Source organism: Crocodylus siamensis, chromosome 9 (genome assembly GCF_052110815.1).
Source record: "Crocodylus siamensis isolate JL-2025a chromosome 9, ASM5211081v1, whole genome shotgun sequence".
In the NCBI taxonomy this organism is placed as follows: Eukaryota; Metazoa; Chordata; order Crocodylia; family Crocodylidae; genus Crocodylus; species Crocodylus siamensis.
In genome coordinates this window covers 36,146,505-36,164,949 of record NC_143403.1, presented here as the reverse complement: position 1 = coordinate 36,164,949, position 18,445 = coordinate 36,146,505, and the positions used below count along the sequence as shown (strand labels likewise).

At 45.5% G+C, this 18,445-nt stretch overlaps 1 protein-coding gene across 1 annotated transcript in view; it reads right to left on the bottom strand.

The window, feature by feature from the left end:
- Positions 1–18,445, bottom strand: part of NLRC5 (NLR family CARD domain containing 5) — a 94,675-nt gene that overhangs the window by 21,488 nt on the left and 54,742 nt on the right. The window contains exons 27-36 of the mRNA XM_090063300.1: positions 17,551–17,616; positions 16,031–16,114; positions 15,830–15,913; positions 13,875–13,961; positions 13,577–13,657; positions 12,213–12,296; positions 6,640–6,723; positions 3,185–3,268; positions 1,032–1,115; positions 402–485 (exon numbers count right to left, since the gene is read on the bottom strand). Of these exons, the coding sequence (XP_089919426.1) occupies positions 402–485; positions 1,032–1,115; positions 3,185–3,268; positions 6,640–6,723; positions 12,213–12,296; positions 13,577–13,657; positions 13,875–13,961; positions 15,830–15,913; positions 16,031–16,114; positions 17,551–17,616 (822 nt within the window). The remainder of the gene's footprint in view (positions 1–401; positions 486–1,031; positions 1,116–3,184; positions 3,269–6,639; positions 6,724–12,212; positions 12,297–13,576; positions 13,658–13,874; positions 13,962–15,829; positions 15,914–16,030; positions 16,115–17,550; positions 17,617–18,445) is intronic.

Genomic DNA, 18,445 nt, shown 5'->3' with positions numbered 1-18,445 from the left:
GATATGCTGAGACTAGAAACAAAATCAAGCATTTCCAGAGCTTGTAAGTGTTGGTACTGGGGTACAGGATTTAAGTCTAGTCCTTGATAAAGTGAAGCCAGATACAGTGCTTAGTTCTTGACCCAGATTTTGCCAAAGACCATTTTAATCTGCAGACTCCTTAAGTAGGCAGCAGCTGTTTAACTGAAATCAGTCTTCAGCTACTTCGTATTTTGGAGCTAAAATCTTGATTTGCTCCCTATGTATGTAATTTTGACAGTTAACTATTTTGTAGTCTTTATAAAACTTGTTTATTTCCTATACTGGCACTTAAGAACTTATGGATATATACCCACTTCCGTGCTTGAGGCATAACTGTCACCCACCCTTTTTGGCAGACAGATTTCAAGAAAGGAACCCACTTGATTTCTTCCAGGCGATGACTATCCTTCAGGGCTTCTGCGAGATGGATGCAACCTTCATTACCAATATTGTTATTGTTCAAGCTGGAAAGAATATTCCAAAAATACTATGTATTCAGTAATGTAACTTTATGGAGAGAGGATGAAATTCACTACGCAGTGCAAAAACTATAAAACCAAAGTCCCGTGTAAGCCTTCGGAACTGTATCTCATTGGCTTTGGGAGTACCCATACTTATCAGATTATAAAAGAAAAAATAAAACCTTTTTTGCATGATGCTTATTAGAAAATAAAACCTACTGTCAGCCTGTGAAAGAGCTGCAAATGCCCTTGGTAGGCAACCAGCAGTGCACTTATCAGGGAAATGCTCAATTCATTGGTGGTTTGTAATAACTGTAATGCTTCATGCTTCCATATTGAAAATTATGATGGCATTTTGCAGTGAAATTATGGTCTTGGCTACATGTTTGCATAGTTACCTGATTTGACATATCAGACCATTCTGAACAGCTAAACTGGGCATCAGTGGAAGATTCAAGGAAAGAACTGCAAATGTTCCTTCTCTCACTAGGAATTCATACGGCCCCAAGAACACTGTACTGTAGGAATGCTTGGGACAGGCATACTTACATAAGTCTTTTCAGTGAAGGCATTTTGCAAATGCTAGGCACCAGCATCTGAATGGCTGTGTCATCAAGTTTCAGGAAGCCCAGACTAGGAAGCAAAGGGACACAGGAATGAATGTTCACAGATTTAACTTGCTAATTCAGGAACAGCAAACTTCTCGGTAATAAAGGAGCTGTCAAAGCAGAGTGGGGCTGAAAGATCTCAGTGGTCTGCATGAAAACTGTCATCAGGTTAGTTGATTAGGCAAGGAAAGCATCGTAACAGCCATATTAATGTTTTGTAGTTATGTCCTATACAGCATAGAAGGCTGTAATGAAAAACCCTCATTTCTAAGATTGAAAAATAAAAAGGCTTGATTATAGTCCACTGAAGTCATGGGAGTTTTGCCACCAACAGAAACAGAATAAAACCAGAAGTTCATGATTCATGTATACATATGTTTCAGAAAAAAGCAAGCTCTTTTTTCCCTTTCAGATAAAACTGTCCCCAAGAGAGATGTGAAGAAAATAAGTTTTCCATCTCTAAGTTTGCAAGTGTTAAAAGGGGCAGAGACCTGTAAGTTCACTAGTAATAGATCTGGCTGAAATTCTTCAAATATATAATCATCCATTATCATTGTTTTTTCAAAACAAAAACATCATGAAATCATTTTTCTTCCTTAGAGCAAAATTCCTTTGTTTTCTAAAATGTCCTCAGTGGAACTTTTAATGAGAAAAATCAGTTTGTTGATTCCTCTGTAACTACATATCATTAAAGTTTGTTTTATTATCACTTTTCACTGGAAAATATAGACATAATGTTGAGAGGGTTCACTTCCAAAATGAAACCTTTTCTTTTAGGAATAACTAATTTTGGAGGAAAGCCTTATATCAGGGTCAAGTAAATTTTAGTATATGTGGTTCCCAAAATATTGACCAGACATAAGTGGATCTCCTGAAATCAACAAATACCAATTACCAATATGGTTCATTACTTGCATGGATTATTTGTATATGTTACTAGTGATAAAATAAAGCATTAAATGTTCACAAAAACTTCCTATGCCTTTTAGAACAGCTTCTATTAAAATAGCAGGCCAATGCTTTACAATTGTTAGGGCATGTCACAAAATCTATGTATTAAAAGTAGAAAAAATACATGCAAAAGTGAGTTACAAAAAGGGGAAGGAACTCAGTTTAACTCAGTGGAAAACGTGATGGGGAAGAGAAAACAGCCAACTTGAAAAAACATCTGAATGATTTTTTTTCAATATCAGTTCTAACATTAAAGCAGTGGTTTTCAAACTGTGTTTCATGGAACCCTGGGGTTCCATGACATGTCATCACAGGTTCCTCAAAGAGATTGGGAGTAATGACTGAGCAGGCCAGAAGGCAGTGTGACCCCAATGTGGGGCCAGATCACCTGGCTCCACATCAGACTTTATAATAGGGGTAGAGCATCTGCAGCAGAGGAAGGGATTTGAAAGGGTTCTGTGACTTCAGGAATTTTTACAATGACTGCATTAAACCAAATGGCTTCAGACACTACTAACCCTGAACCTTTTCAAACTGAATGGTGTTCTAAAACCTTTAGAACAAGAATGGTGTTTAACACAGATTTACAGAGCTCCTTTCTACAGAGATATAAATGATAGCTTCCTGTATGTTTTTCAGGTTGTAACACCCATGCTAGGTATGACTTGGGCTAGTGCTAGACTTTGACCCAGATGGTGGCAGACCAAGGTTAGAGCTGTCTTGTGTTAGTATAACTTTACCTGCAGAAACGCTTCTGTAAATACCACTAACTGTCACTAGCAGATGTTGCCTTCCAGTGCACTTTCTAACATGACCAGTGTCATTCCTGAAATTACCACCTTTCTGAATCAGGACATGGGTATACATATACTTCAAAGGTACTGAGGATACCAAGGTCAGCTACAACCAGAAACCCTGAGGATACCAAAGCACTTGAGCTGCCTACAGCCTTCTGCCCCACCCTTGCTGCAGTCATGCTTTTATGCCCATTCCAAGTTGCAAAGCTGAAGACATGCAAACATCTTCCCCAGCTGATGCTTACTAGCCATCAGTGAAATTCCACCCATCCAGGCCACAAGCTGGAAGGTAGCTATAGTTTAATAATAAAACATACATTGGCCTCACAGATTAGAGTTAACTTACTTCAGTTCTTCAAGGCCATGACACTGTTGCAGCCCTGCAACCAGCTGCCTTATTCCATTGGGCATAATGGTGCTTGATGTCAGCCTGAAAAATAAGCATAGCACTGAATTAGAGCAAAATAGTTTGCTAGGACAGGAGTGACAGGAATCCCTTTGCCCACCACAGATGTGCAGTCATTTCCAGGGTAAAAAATGAAAGCTTTTTAGCAGCATATAAGATGACTGTTTAGGATAGGAAGCAACTAACGCCAATTTGTAACAACATACTAAAACACCTAAAACAAACGGCTTCGTTCCAAATGAAACTACAGGAGAAAATTGAAATCAACATAGATTCTTAGACTGTTAGAGGCTGGATGGGGCCTCGCAGATCATTGGGTCCAGCCCCCCCGCTCTAGGCAGGAGGACAACTGGGGTTAGGTGATCCCAGTGAGGTGACTGTCCAGTCTCCTCTTGAAAACCTCCAGGATAGGTGACTGCACCACCTCTGGAGGGAGTTTATTCCACAGCCTGGACACCCAGACTGTGAAGGAGTTTTTCCTGGTATTAAGCCTGAAGCAGCCTTCCAGGAGTTTGTATCCATTGGTCCTGGTCTTCCCCAGGGGTGCCCTAGTGAACAGTTGTTCACTGAGCTCCTGATGCCCTCCTCTGATACAACAGTAAGCCGTTATCAAGTCCTCTTTCAACCTTCTCTTCAAGCTAAAGAGGCCCAGGTCCCTCAGCCTGTCCTTGTATGGCTTGCCTTGCAAGTCCCTGATCATATGGGTGGCTATTTCTGGACCCTCTCAAGTTTTTCCACATCCTTACTGTGGTGCCCAGAACTGGACGCAGTACTTCAACTGCAGTCTCACCAGTGCTGAGTGCAGCAGGGCACTGAGGTGCCTGCTACTTGTGGAGCAGTACGTGAGGAGCCCAACTGCAGGTTGCCAGGGTAACTGGTGGGAGTCAGCTGACCGGAAGAGGCAGGGCCTGGCTCCCATATAACTCCCAGATTGAAGCCAGGCAAGCAGTTCCCTGCTGGCTGCCAAAGGGGTAGGAACTCTGTTGCAGTAAGAACAGAGAAGAGGCCTGAATGAATGAATGATGTGGTACTGGTGAGAGACTGAGAAACCCTGGAGTGGCTCGAATGTTATTATAGTCAGATGGCTTAGGTTTATGTTATAGCCAAGGGGCTGGAGTTTTGTGTTGACGGTTTAAAACCGGAGGACCGGGTGAGGCTATAAGGGGATGGAGGAGGCCTCATAGGGGAGCCATGGCCATGTGGAGACCCCAGAGAAGCCCCAGAGAGGGGGCCACGGAGAGCCCGAGCACCAGAAAGGGCGTGGCTGCAAGACGGGGGCCGTGGAGAGCCTGAGCACCAGAGAGGGCGCAGAGAGTGAGATAGACCAAACAATGTCCGGTACATCTGCAAGTCTTGGGGTGTGGTACAGGAGTGGTTGGAGCCATGCATAGCCCATTAGGCTGTGGTGCTCAGAACCCCATTATAGGAGGTAAGATGTGGGGTAGCTGGAGCACCATGACCAACAAGATGAGAGGCAACCTCCCTTTAAAATATTTATGATCAAGATGTGGTGGGTGAGAATGAAGGGTGCCTTATAGGCGAATTGGACAGGATGAGGGGCGCTACGGGAGAACATGGCAACCTTAGGGGCCCCGCCTGGTACACTGAGTACAGTGGGAGTATTACTTCCTTAGTTTTACACAAGATTCATAGGTTGATGCATGCCAGTGTGTTGTTTGCCCTGATGACCACTGCCTCGCACTGACGGCTCATATTCATACAATGGTTGATTATTACCCTTAGGTCCCTTTCGGTCATGGTGCAAGTCAAGCTGTGGCCATCGAGCCTGTCTGTATGTTGAGCGTTGTTTGCCCCCAGATGGAGCACCATATGCTTGGAAGTGTTAAACTTCATCTGGTTCCAGTCTGCCCAACTCTCCAGCCTGTCCAGGTCCACCTGTATCTGCAACCTATAATCTGGCACGACCACACTGCCCCATAACTTGGGTGTCATCCACAAACTTGGCCAGCGAGCTTTTCACTCCCCCATCCAAATCATTGATAAAGATGTTGAAAAGCACTGGTCCAAGCATGGACCCTTGAGGGACACCACTGGCCACTTTGCGCCAGGATGACACGGATCCATTCATGAGAACTCTCTGGGTCACGGTAGGTTCTGCCCACTAAACTGTTGAGCAGTTGAGCCTGCAATCTTCTAGTTTTCCCACAAGGATATTGTGGGATACTAGATCAAAAGTCGTTTGAAAGTCTAGATATATAACATCTACCACGTCTCCTGTGTCCAGGAGACAATTTAATTAAATGTCATAGAATTTAGTCATAAAACAAGAGCAGGTAGTTGTACCCTTGTAAAAAGCATCAGAGGATTGTTGGTGTGAGTGGACCTGGGATATGCCCATGCAGTAGAGCTCTGCAGTTATTTCTGCCTATGTTCACTTTCTAAGAATTTGCATAAAGGATTCCCCTAGTCCCTTGAAGCTTTGCCCCAAATTCAAGCTCAGGTTCTGGGTAGAGTTAAATCCTGAAGAGTCAAAATACTCCAAAAGAGCCAGTTCTTGTGAGATTTCAGAGAGGCATCCAAATATTAACAGGAACAATGTCCACAGTATTTCCCTATAGAAAGACAGGGGCTCTAGTCCTGTCTCTCATCCACACTAAGCTACTCTGCAACACTCTGGCAATTTAGATGGGCTTTAAAATGAGGGTTAAAGATTCCTACATCACACTAGATCCTTTATTCAACATGACTAGAGTCAAAGGGTGCTGACAGAAGAGGAACTGCGTCAGTTTGACTTGACGCCCCAACATCTGTATATCTCACATGCTTCAGCAGGGCTTTTGATGCTTTTATCGAATTGCTGATTGAATCAGTTATTACATAAAAGCAGTAAAAAACCCCATTGAAGTGCATGAGCTATACAGATGCTGGGTGAGCTTGGTCAAACTGACATGCTTCCTCTTCTTGCCATGCGTTGTGCTCGGTGTGAGGGTGGGTTGAACTGAAAGTAAAGCGGTGGGGGGTTTTTTCCATATCTGTAAGTGCCCATAGGCCACGTCCAGATGAGTGTGGCTGTGTGGTATGTAGCACTGCAGACGCATCTGGATGCCACTTTTCCCAGCATCTGGGCTTTTGGTTTGATCCATTATAAAGTTAGGGTCTAGGTTTGGAGTCCTAATCCTGCTTCAAGTCTGTTTTTTGTTTTTGTTTTCAGAAAAAAGCCTATAGCACATGCTGTTCCCAGAAACCAAAATTTCAGGCAGATCATGGAAACATCATATTTCATTTGGTCTTCTCAACAGACTTGAGGGAAACATTCAGAATGGGAGAATTTCACAAGAAAATAAGGTAGGAAACTGCAACAAGCTGCATCTTGTGAAGGAGACTGTAAGAATGTGCATTCAACAGTAAAATAATTTTTTTATATGATTACATACTCAAGCTTCTTCAGCTCTGGAAGAGATAGAAGAGCATGGGCTAGAGTTGCTGCTTCAGTATTGTTGAGATCAATGTGAGACCACCTGCAAAGACAAAACACCGTCTACTTTGGAGGTTACGAACAGAACCAATGATAACGCTCTGGCCATAGACCACAGGTGCATTGGAGGTTTGTGATATTTGCCATTATTCTGTACGACTTTCTGACCAATGTTAGCCTGGTGTGATTTTTGCCAGACCCATGGTCCCCTTCAAAATACATTAAGGCATATGGAGTAAGCAAAACTTTGGTCCAAAGTTCTTATATCAACATAATCTCATTATGATACCAGGGCAGAAAATCCCTGCAGTCTGAGGACCAAGTAGTAGGTGGAGTTTGGGTTCATCAGATATATCATGCTTATAATCTGGACTCCTCTATCTCTGACTACCCCAGGTTCTCTTCCAGGAGTTCTATTAGCCGAATGTGCTAGCAAGTAAAAAAACAAAGACTTTAGCATGAAGAGTTACTGCAAATCTTAAATTTACTTGCACATATGTAGGTTACTATTTAAAATGTGATTAACCCGTTAATCGCATCTTAAATGTAACATGTCAGGGCCTAAGGAGAATTTTCAGACCCACCAAAATGCCAGTACATGGTGTGTTGCAAAATGCTTCAGACTTGACATCTAACCTTCTTGTGCCCTGTACTCCAACTCACAGCAGGGTATATACACCTGCCTGAATGGTGACAAATCGTCTCATGTGCAGGACGGCACAAAGCAGAATGTCAGACTGTACTGGTACAGACTCACAGAATCACAGAAAATTAGGGTTGAAAGGAACCTCAGGAGGTCATTTGATCCTGCTTTGATAAGGGGGTTGGACTATCCCTAAATAGATCATTCCAGCCAGAGCTTTGTCAAGCTGGACTTTAAAATCCTCCAAAGATGGTGATTCCATCACCTCTCTAGGTAACTTGTTCCAGTGCTCCACCACCCTCTCCTAGTGAGATAGTTTTTCCTAATACCCAACCTAAACCTCTCTTGCTGCAACTTGAGACCATTGCTCATTGTTCTGTCATCTGTCACCACTGAGAACAGTCCAGCTCCATCCTCTTTGGAACACTCCCCTTCAGGTAGTTAAAGGCTGCTATCAAATTTCTCCTCAGTCGTCTCTTCTCCAAACTAAATAAATCCTTCCCTCAGCCTCTTCTTATGAGTCATGTGCCCCAGCCCCCAAACTATTTTCATTGCTGTCTGCTGTACTCTCTCCAACTTGTCCATATCCATTCTATAGCGGAGGGCCCAAAACTAGATACAGTACTCCAGATGTGGCCTCACCAGTGCAGAATAGAGACAAATAATTACTTCCTTTGATCTGCTGACAATACTCCTACTAATGCAGCCCTGTATGCTGCTAGCCTTCTTGAAAACAAGGACACTCTACTAACTCAAATTCAGCTTCTTGTCCACTAAGGTTCTTTTTTGGAGAGCTGCTACTTAGCTGGTCAGTCCCTAGCCTATACCAGTGCATGAGATTGTTCTGACTGAAGTGCAGGACTTTGCACTTGTCCTTGTTGAACCTCATGAGATTTCTTTTGTCCCAATCCTTCAATTTGTCTAGATCACTCTGAATCCTAGCCCTACCCTCCAGTGTATCTACTATTCCCCCTAGCTTAATGTCATCCATGAACTTGCTGAGGGTACAATCCATCCTATCTTCCAAATCTTTAATGAAGATATTAAACAAAACTGGTCCCAGGACCAACCACTGGAGCACTGCACTTGATACCAGCTGCCAGCTAGACATTAAGCCATTGGTTGCTGCCCAATGAGCCCAAAGATCCAGCCAGCTTTCTATCCACCTTACAGTCCATTCATCCAGCCCATACTTCCTCAGCTTGCTTGTAGGAATGCTATGGGAGACAGTATCAAAAGCCTTGCTAAAGTCAAGGTATACCACATCCACTGGTCTCCCTGCATCCACAGAGCCCCTTATCTCATCATAGCAGACAATCAGGTTGGTCAGGCATGACATGCCTTTGGCAAACCCATGTTGACTGTTCCTAACCACCTTCTACTCCAAGTGCTTAGAAATGTATCCTTTGAGGACCAGCTCCCTGATTTTTCTGGGGACTGAAGTGAAGCTGACTGGTCTGTAGTTCCTCAGATCCTCCTTCTTCCCTTTTTTAAAGATGGGCACTATATTTGCCCTTTTCCAATCATTCAGGATCTCCTCTGATCGCTAAGAGTTTTGAAAGATAATGGCCAGTGGCTCTTTAGTCACATCAGCCAACTCCCTCAGCACTCTCAGATGCACTGCATCTGGCCCCATGGACTTGTATATGTCCAGATTTTCTAAACAGCCCCATAACTGTTCTTTCATCAAGCTGACCTCCTCCCTAAACTTCACTGCCTGGTGCAGTAGGCTGCGACCTGAGGTAAGATGGAGATAAAAAAGGCTTTGAGCACTTCAGCCTTTTCCTCATCATGTCACTAGGTTGCCCTCCTGCATTCAGTAAGGGACCCACACTTTCCCTGACCTTCCTCTTGTTGCTAACATACTTTTAGAAACCCTTCCTGTTACCCTTCACGTCACTTGCTAGCGCCAACCCCAATTGTGCTTTGGCTTTCTTGACTTCATCCCTGCATGCCTGAGCAATATTCTTATACTCCTCCCAAGTTGTTTGTCCAAGCTTCCACTTCTTGTAAGCTCCCTTTTTGTGTTTAAGCTCACCGAAGACTCCTCTGCTAAGCCAAGCTGGTCACCTGCTGCATTTGCTATTCTTCCTGCACATCAGGATGGTTTGTTCCTGCACCCTCAGTAAAGTTTCTTTAAAATACAACCAACTTTCCTGGGCTCCTTTTCCCCTCCCAGGGGATCCACCCTATCAGTTCCCTGAGGAGCCAAAGTCTGCTTTTCTGAAGTCCAGGGTCTGTTGCTCTCCACCAATTCTTCTCTGTTTGTGAGCAGTAGATTAAAAAGAGCACTGCCCTTAGTTGGCCTCTCCAACACTTGCACCAGGAAGTTGTCTCCAACAACTTCCTAGATTGCCTGTGCACTGTTGTACTACCCTCCCAGCAGATATCAGGGTGATTGAAGTCCCTCATGAGAACCAGGGCCTGTGATTGGAACTGCTCCTCCTGCTTACTTCATCCCCTGGAGGCACTTAGGTGCATGTCCAGAAAGGTATTTAGGTATCTAACTCCTAGTTCGGTGCCTAAATAAATTTTAAGGATCCGGCCCTTAGACTTCTGACATGTTACATTCAATATGCTAATAACAGGTTAATCATGACTTAAACCAGGGGTGGGCAAATACAGCCTGCAGCTGCCCCTAGGGTGCTCCACAGGGGATCAAGCCCCAACCACTCACACCAGGGCAGCCTGCACTGGCCTGCTGCTGGCACCAATGGTCCAGCCCCAACCAGCGTGTGCAGCTTCTGGCAGGGCTGGTCCCAGTACAGCTGCAGCCAGGTGCTGCTCTGCTCCCCCTACTCCAGTGGTGGCTCCTGCTCCTGATCTTGCCCCTACCATGCTGTGATGCACCATGCCATGCCACTGTGGGTGAGCAGCTTTAGCCAGGCAGCTCCTGCCACAGCACATAAGGCTCTGGCTCCAGCTCCCAGCCACCTTCCATCTTAAGGCGGCTGGTAACTGAAGCCAGAGCCCCATGCACTGGGGCAGGAGACACACAGCTGAAGCTGGCTACCTGCCTGCCTGCTGGGAGTGGCAAGGCATGGTGTGGCGTGGGAGGTAGGGGGAGCAGAGCAGTACCTAGCCAGCTGCAGTTGCACTGGGAACAGCCCTGCAAGAAGCTGCTCAGCACAGTGTGGTATGGCATGGTAGAGGCAGGAGCCGCTGCTGGAGGCAGGGAGAGAGGAACAGCACCTGGCTGGGCTAGGCTGGAGGCACTAGTGGGAGTGTGGCACAGGCTACCCCAGTGTGAGTAGGCAGGGCTTAGCCCCATGCAGAGTGCCGCAGAGGCAGCATGCACTGTACCACCCAGACAAGCTCTGTTGCATGTGCCCCCCCCTCTCCTTCCCTCCCCCACTCACCCACAGCAGGTTCCTGGGACCTAGTGCCCAGGCATCCACACACATATGCCTACCCCCAGGTCCCTTCCCACACACACCCGACAAGCCCCACAGAGGACAGGGGCAAGTAGGGAGCGGCCCCAGCTTGGAGATGTCACTGCCTTGAGACTCAACTTGTGATCCCAGCTTTGCCTGCCCATCCCACTCCTGAACACTGCTCCCCACCTACTGGCAGCCCCATAGGGAGTTTTGGTGAATTGTTGCAGTGGGAGGGTGGTGTGGGTGGCCCGTGACAGCTGTTCAAAACTCCTCATGTGGCTCTTGGGCCCAAATAATTGCCCATCCCTGCCTTCAACAGTGACCAGCCACATGCGTAAGTAAAGTGTGATAATAGAGTAAATGAGCCACAGGATTATTTCATATATAATGTGGAATAACTTTGAGGCTCTTTTGTATCACGCCTTAAATTGTGTATGTGGCCACTCATGCTCTGGGGCCTGTCAGAACTTTGTGTGCTGCCCAACTGGACACGTGGTTTTGTAGGTCCCACTGCAGGGAGATCTGGGGATTGGGCTGCTGCAGCCCAATGCCAGGCTCCCTGTGTGCTGGGAGAAATAAAACCATGTGTGCTGCCCAGCTGAGTGGCATATAGGTTTTTACTTATTCCTAGAGCACAGGGACCCTGGGATCAGGCTGCAGCAGCCCAAACCCAGATTCCCTGTGCCCTGCAGCTGCAGTTTTAACAATCAGTTGATTGTCAGCTGTGGCCGGGGACTAGTTTGGTTCCTGGCCCCATCTGACAATCAGCTGGCTGTAAGCAGCCCAGTTTCATCTTGCTGCTGCAGGGGGATCTCAGACTCACGAACCCAGGCTACTCTTGCACCAGCCAGTAAGACATTATTGGGACCTAATCCCTGATCCCAAGATCACACGTCCTGCCATACACGGGTGGCACGACAGGTAGCACAACTGTTGGGATTGCAGATTAGATCCCATCACATTTTACAGTGAATGTCTCTCAGGGGCCTTGAAGTCAGAATATTACCTCTGCAACATCCATGGACTTCATTGGAGTCAGGCAGCGTGTGTATATCAAGGAAAAAGTGTTTAACCACTGCCGATAAGACTACTATCTAATTCCCCATTTCTACTGGTCATGACAACATAAGACATGCCGGACTGGGTCAGACCACAAGTCCATTCAACCCACTCTCCTGCCTCTCACTGGCAAAGACTGGATGCTAAGAGGAAGAGTGCATACGCGTGACCTGTCCAGACATATCCCACCCCAACCCCTCTTTCCCTATAGCTTCCAGCATTCAGCAGCCTAGGAAGGCCTAATTTGGAGGCTGCACCTCTATTATATTTAATACCCACACATGGGCCTGTCGTCCATGCACTTATACAATCCACTTTTAACATTGGTTTAAATAATCAACCCCAACATCTTGTGGCAATGCAGGTGCAGGGAAGCACTGTTCTCTCTTCATAGCAAGGGCAGTAAATGGTTGCCTTCCTGAGGGAAATTGTTATGGCATGGGGGGAACTCACCTCAGTTCCTGAAGCTGGGTACATTTCTCAATAACCCTTTGGAGAAAGTAAAGGTGCTTGGCTTCCAGCTCACACTGATTCAGCCTGAAAAAGGCAAGCATGAACACAAACATGAATGATCTCTGTAAATGAAAGTCCAGACTCACATTTACAGCTAGCCCTTTAGGCTACAGCATCCCAATGGCCTTTAGACCAATAGTCCCTCTAAGAAGCTGCGGTCCATGAGCGCGCTGCCTCGGTCCATTAAGCGCACTGCCTTGGTCCACCGTGGGACACTTCCTGAAGAGGGCTGAGGGCTGGGGGCTGGAGGTTGGGGCCTGGGGCTGGAAGCTGGAGCTGGAAGCCAGGGGCTGGGACCAGGGGCTAAGGGCTGGAGGCTGGGGCCAGGAGCCAGCGCCAGGGCCTGGAGTTGGGAGCCGGGGGCTGGAGCCAGGGGCCAGGGGCTGGAGCCTGGGATGACTGGGGGCTGGAGCTGGAACCTGGTGCAGGCTCCCTGGCTCTGGGGACATGCTCTGCTCCCCCGCATCAGGGCTGGGGAGTGGAGCACTTCCCCGGAGCTGGGGGAGCCCGTGCCAGCAGCCCACGCCAGCCTCCATCCCTGCCTTGCCTCACCTCAGGGAGAAGCCACTGCCTGCCCCGAGTGAGGCTCCGCCAGCTCCAGAATACTGCTCCACTCCCCGGCCCTGACACCACGTACCTTCTTGCTCCCCAGGGAGTGGAGGTTGGGGAGTGAAGCTGTGTCCCAGAGCTGGCGGAGCCTCACTCGAGGCAGGCAGCGGCTCCTCCCCGAGGTGAGACAAGGCAGGGATGGAGGCTGGGGGCTGGTGCAAGCTCCACTGGCTCTGGGGAAGTGCTCCACTCCCCAGCCCTGATGTGGGGGAGTGGAGCACTTCCCTGGAGCTGGTGGACCCCATGCCAGGCTCCTACCCCAGCCACTCCTGGTGCGTGGCCTTGAAAAGGCTGTGCGTGGCCACAGTTTTAGTTGTGTGCAGCTGTGCACATGCGCACCTTAGAGGGAACCTTGGTTTAGACCCTGTATAGCTGGGCTTGGGGGCCAGACCACACCTATGCAAATCCTCTCTCCAGGCTCTCTGTTGAATGGGGAGGATGCAGCCTGCTCCCTCCTGGCCTCCTTGTCCACACTATGGTAAAATGAAAGGGCAGCACTGAGGGGAATATGTCCTTCCCCAACCCCAGGGGTACACAGAGCAAACACTTAGGCAAAAGTCAGCATCAACTAGGCTTCAAGCCTTACTCTGTTTAGAGCTCCTGGTTATTCATCATACCACAGCAGGGTTAATGAGTTCTTTTATCTTATAATGTGCCACCAGCAAGAAAAAAACCCACAAGATGCATATCCCCACCTGCTAACAACATCCTCCATTTTCTCCATTCGATAAGGAAATTCTTCACCCACTTTCAAGAGTCCTTTGTTTTTCAGTATCCTAGGAGAAAGTAAAGATAATGATGTCATCAGATCAGGCATTTTTGGTGTCCTGTACAACTTGTCCCAAACCTATTGTATCTAAGTATACTTTCCAGAGGACAGAATACAGAACGCATGACCTGCAATGTGAATAGAAATAAGCCAATTTCTAAATGCAGGCTAATTTCTATTTTTAAAACAGGAACTAAAACAGCAGCTATTTAGGTGCAACTTACGTGATCTCTATAATGTTCCCTTGCACTTGGACAGCCAGCTCCAGAAGGGTGAGGAGATCTTTGTCACATACCCATGGTTCATCTATGCTGCAATCCAAAATAAAGGCAGCTTTATTTTATTTGGTGAGCACGGTTTATCTAAAATGTGCCCCTCTCCATGCTGTATGTTCATGCATATTTGAACAATACCTAGCACTCAGCTAACTAGACACGGAGGCTGCCTATACATGTGCTCATTCACATTTTAACTAGACTCCACCTTCTAATTAAAATGCTCTAGCAGTGCTTCATCATCATGTCTATTAACTTTCTGTGCCTTTTAAAAAGATTGCTGGGGCACTTTAGCTAAACCTGATGGAATGATGTTTAACTAAAGCATCCTGTGGCTATTCTTAAATATGCAGGGGCTTAATAGCTGTGATGATGAGGTGTTTTAATTAGATCTCTCTGGGAACCACTTTAATTAAAATGCTCTGCCCCTGCCCCAGCATGTGTGTAGATAGCCATAAGGAGTCCTTTGTTCCTCAGTGAAATGCTATCACCTCTGCATGGGGAAGTAGTGTCCATACAGGAAACAATGGGGTGAAAAGCAGTTCTTTCCCCTATATAGGATGTTAACATTGCCTTCCTCCTCCCTCATCAGTGTTTCTCACTTTTTCCACTGGCAGTAATAAGCAATAGGGTTATAATGTTGTTTTAGCTGTGATGGTCCAGGGAATATGCAGGAAACAAGATTTGTTTGGTAATATCTTTTACTGGATCAACTGTATAGTTTGGAGAGAAGTTTTCAGGCACAAAGCACCCTTTCTCAGGTTTGCAGAAGAAGCAGATACATAACTCACTAAATTAGGGGTGCTCAACTTTTGACCCACAGGCCAAATGCAGCCTGTGGAGCCATAGGTATCCAGCCTGCAGGGCTCCCCACACACTGGGAAATTTGGCAGTAGGGAAAGAGTGGCAAAGCTTCAAACCATCCTCCCCCACTGCCAAATTCCCAAACCCCGAGCCCTACACAGCAGGTTGGGGCAAGGTTGCACTCCTCCCCCCACCTCTGCTGCTGGGTAAACCAAGGCCATGCCCATCCCCTGGGGCTGGATGAGGCTGGACCATGCCCTTTTCCTCCATGGGGCTGGGTTAGGGCCAAGTCAAGCCCCCTTCTCCCTACCCCATGGGTCCAGGTCAAGCCCCCTTCTCCCCACATCGCCAAGTTGAGGCTTGGATGACCCCTGCCCCACTCTGTGTGGCTAGATAGGGCTCTATTGCAACTGTCCCATGCTAGATTGGGACCATCAGCTCAATCTGGCTCTCAGATGGCCTCAGCACAGCCTATGCACCTGCTAGCCAAAAAGGTTGAGCACCACTGCATTAAATGGTCACACTGCCACTAGGTAGAAAGCAGCAGCACCTATGCAGTCTGAGATAGGAAGTGAAGAATTAATTATCTGGATGAAATATCATACAGTATTTTGCTCAGGCAGTTAATAAACTTGAAGGAGTTTGCTAAGACGCTGAAGTTAGAATACTTTCATAGATTTCATAGACATTAGGGCTGGAAGGGAGATCATCATGTCCAGTCCCCTGCCCCAAGGACAGGAAGTCTCAATTTGCTCAGACACTGAAGTCCTTAAGTTCCTCTTAAGGCAACTACCATGAGATTTTAAAGAACCACAAGAGGCCATGGCCACTGTCTTCCTTGTATCTTGAAAAATGAAACTTCATATACTACTGCAACCATAAAGCCAAGCTAGAGACTAAAACAACACTCCAGGAGGAATGTGCCAGGATACTAACTCCCAACAACTCTGTCTTCAATGTCTATATTTTCCCTGGAAATATCCCAGCCAGGACCAGATGAAACATGACCCTCTTAAATTCATAAGACTGAATGTTTTTTGGATCTCAGGCTATCAGAACCAAACTGGAATTTATTCATAAACTTAACAGAGAATCGGTACCTTATTCTCAGCGTACCCAAACTTTTCCTCAGAGCTCGCAAGAGATTTTCCACAGCACTCATTGTCATACTGTTTTTTGCTGATCTAGAATCAAAGATCATTGCAATTAAATATTATTTTAAGAAAGGCAAACAATAACTAAATACTCCTTGCCCAAGGTCAAGCTATGCCAATCAGCTTTCTCAGCTATGTCTAACTCACATGTATTCTGTCAGATAGTTGCACTTTTCCAAGAGCGAACACAGCTGTAAGAAGTGTTCTTCCTGAAAGTTACACTTTGTTAGTCTGAAAGAAAGAAGAAAAGTTTGAGTCCCTTATGAGTAATTACTTTGTCTGACCCAGAAACTGCAGACATCACTGCATTTTCAACTAAGCTAAAGGAACAACCACATTTAAGTGCCAACAACTCTGTAAGCATCCCAAAAAGATGTTGTTAGTGAAATTTTAAGAGTTTTTTGATATGCAGCTTAGTGAGGGCTTTATCAGGCACTAATACTGATCTTCCACAACAGTCTCCCCTGTAACTCAGACCACAGGGATAACAGTGGATGATTTAGAGTTAAAAGAGCCAGACAACAAGCTGTAGTTCAGCTGCATTTAAGTGAGACTGATGGGATAACAAATTAAGCTGGAAATCAGAGCTACAGACGAAGTACATATGCCTAGATTTTCTTGCCCTCTCACTTGAAGGGACTATTGTTGCAAGGATAAAAGAAGGAAATGTACTATTTGTCATGGGTGTTATATAATATCCTCCCCTTACCATCCACAAAAGGGATCCAGTGGCAGCACAGTTAAGGTATCTCATTTCAGCTTCAGAGGCACAAGCTTGAATCCCATTGCGGACTTGCCCTAAAAACTGCCCTAAGTATGTATGCATTAGCCTATTTTACTGCACATTAAAGCATCATGTAAAAATATGCTTTTTACTTAATGCACATTAAAATAAACTAATGCCCCTTAAGTGCCCCTTAAAAAGCATGCACTTTAGTTAGTCTGCATTAACATAGACTAATGAGCATTTTCCTAGTACCTCACAATGGAGGTACTAGATTTAATAAGCATTAACTAAAGCACATTAATGCACATGTAGATGCTCCCCCATATTTTACCCAGATCTAAATGTGTTCTGGGGCCTTTGAACTAGGGAGTCAAAGAAGGCAGCTGCATGTGATGTTAGCTAGTTCACTCCCTTATGTGCTGTTGCATAACTCTACCAGTCTGACAGACTAACTTAGAGATGTGTAAACTTTGGAGAGCCAGAGCTCATTTTATCAGATGCTATGAAAGGACATGTACAGAGCTGGCTATCAAATGGGGAGAGTGATTTGAATACAAAGGACACAGAAGAGGAGGAGGAAGGGGGCAATGCTGAGAGAGGCAAACAAGTAATAAACTCATAGGGACAAATGTTTGATAGCCTGCTCTGTGTATATTCTTTTGTAGCATCTGATGAAATGAGCTCTGGCTCATGAAAGCTTATGTATCTCTCATTTAGTTAGTCCGTAGGGTGTATCTCTACCCTGCCTTCTGCCCGGCATCAGACTGACATGGGTAGCTACCTTTTTCCATTATTCTGATAAGCCATTTAGACTTAGATAGAACTTTGACCTTATTTTATGTGAAGAGATATTTTTCATTCTTCTTTACTAAGAAAAGAAGACTTTATCCTTTTAGAGGGGATTGAAACAAATTACTGGTAAAATTATTCACACAATTACCTTAGAATCTTCTTTGGTTCATCTTCGCTTGTGAACTTGATGAGTGATGTCTCCTCAGCACACAAACTGCAGAGAAGGCTACATGAGTTTAGCCTTTAACAATGACATGGGAACAAGTCTGTAGTGGGCTGGGCCAAATGTTACAGGCTATGTTTATCATAGACCATGCAGTTCCTCTGGCTCTGACAGAGTCAGCTTCTCAGCCGGATCATTCGGCTTTACTGTTGTAGTGCATTAACACAAGTATACACTTTCCAATACCTAAACTACCTTGGGTATCTTTACACAACACTGCAATGTGTTGTATTTAGGTGACATGACTGCATGTGAAAAATATGCTTTCAAGTATATGGTACAAATACTGATTTGTATTTGCTTTTACCAGGATCATGCATGAAAATGACGGAGGAGAATTTGGTTCAAAGTGAAAACTAAACAGTAATAAGCAGTAAGGATCCACTGAGCAACTTTAACCATTAGGCAGAATTAGGCTTTGCCAGTATTGTCTCAGACTACAGTTTGAGACATAAAGAGAGACAAATGATGAGTTTAGGCAACATCACATTGAACACAGAAAATATTGAAGTGAATAAGCACCATTTTTTTTAGAAAAAGGAGGCTGAACTGCATGCATCATCTGTCTTTCCATGCACATTACCCAGATTTGCCTCTACAGAATAAGGTTACAATGTGGCTAACTTCTACATTTGCATGTGCAAATGTGCATTTGACCAGTAGGAAAGGATGCCTGTAAATATTCTGCATTCATGAAAAACATATATCAAATGCCAATTTAACCCTTGCACTCAACACCTGGGACCTCACAATCCATACATTAATTATAGGATAATTAAAGTGGGAAATGTCAATGGAAAAGTCAAAAGATAATGACTAG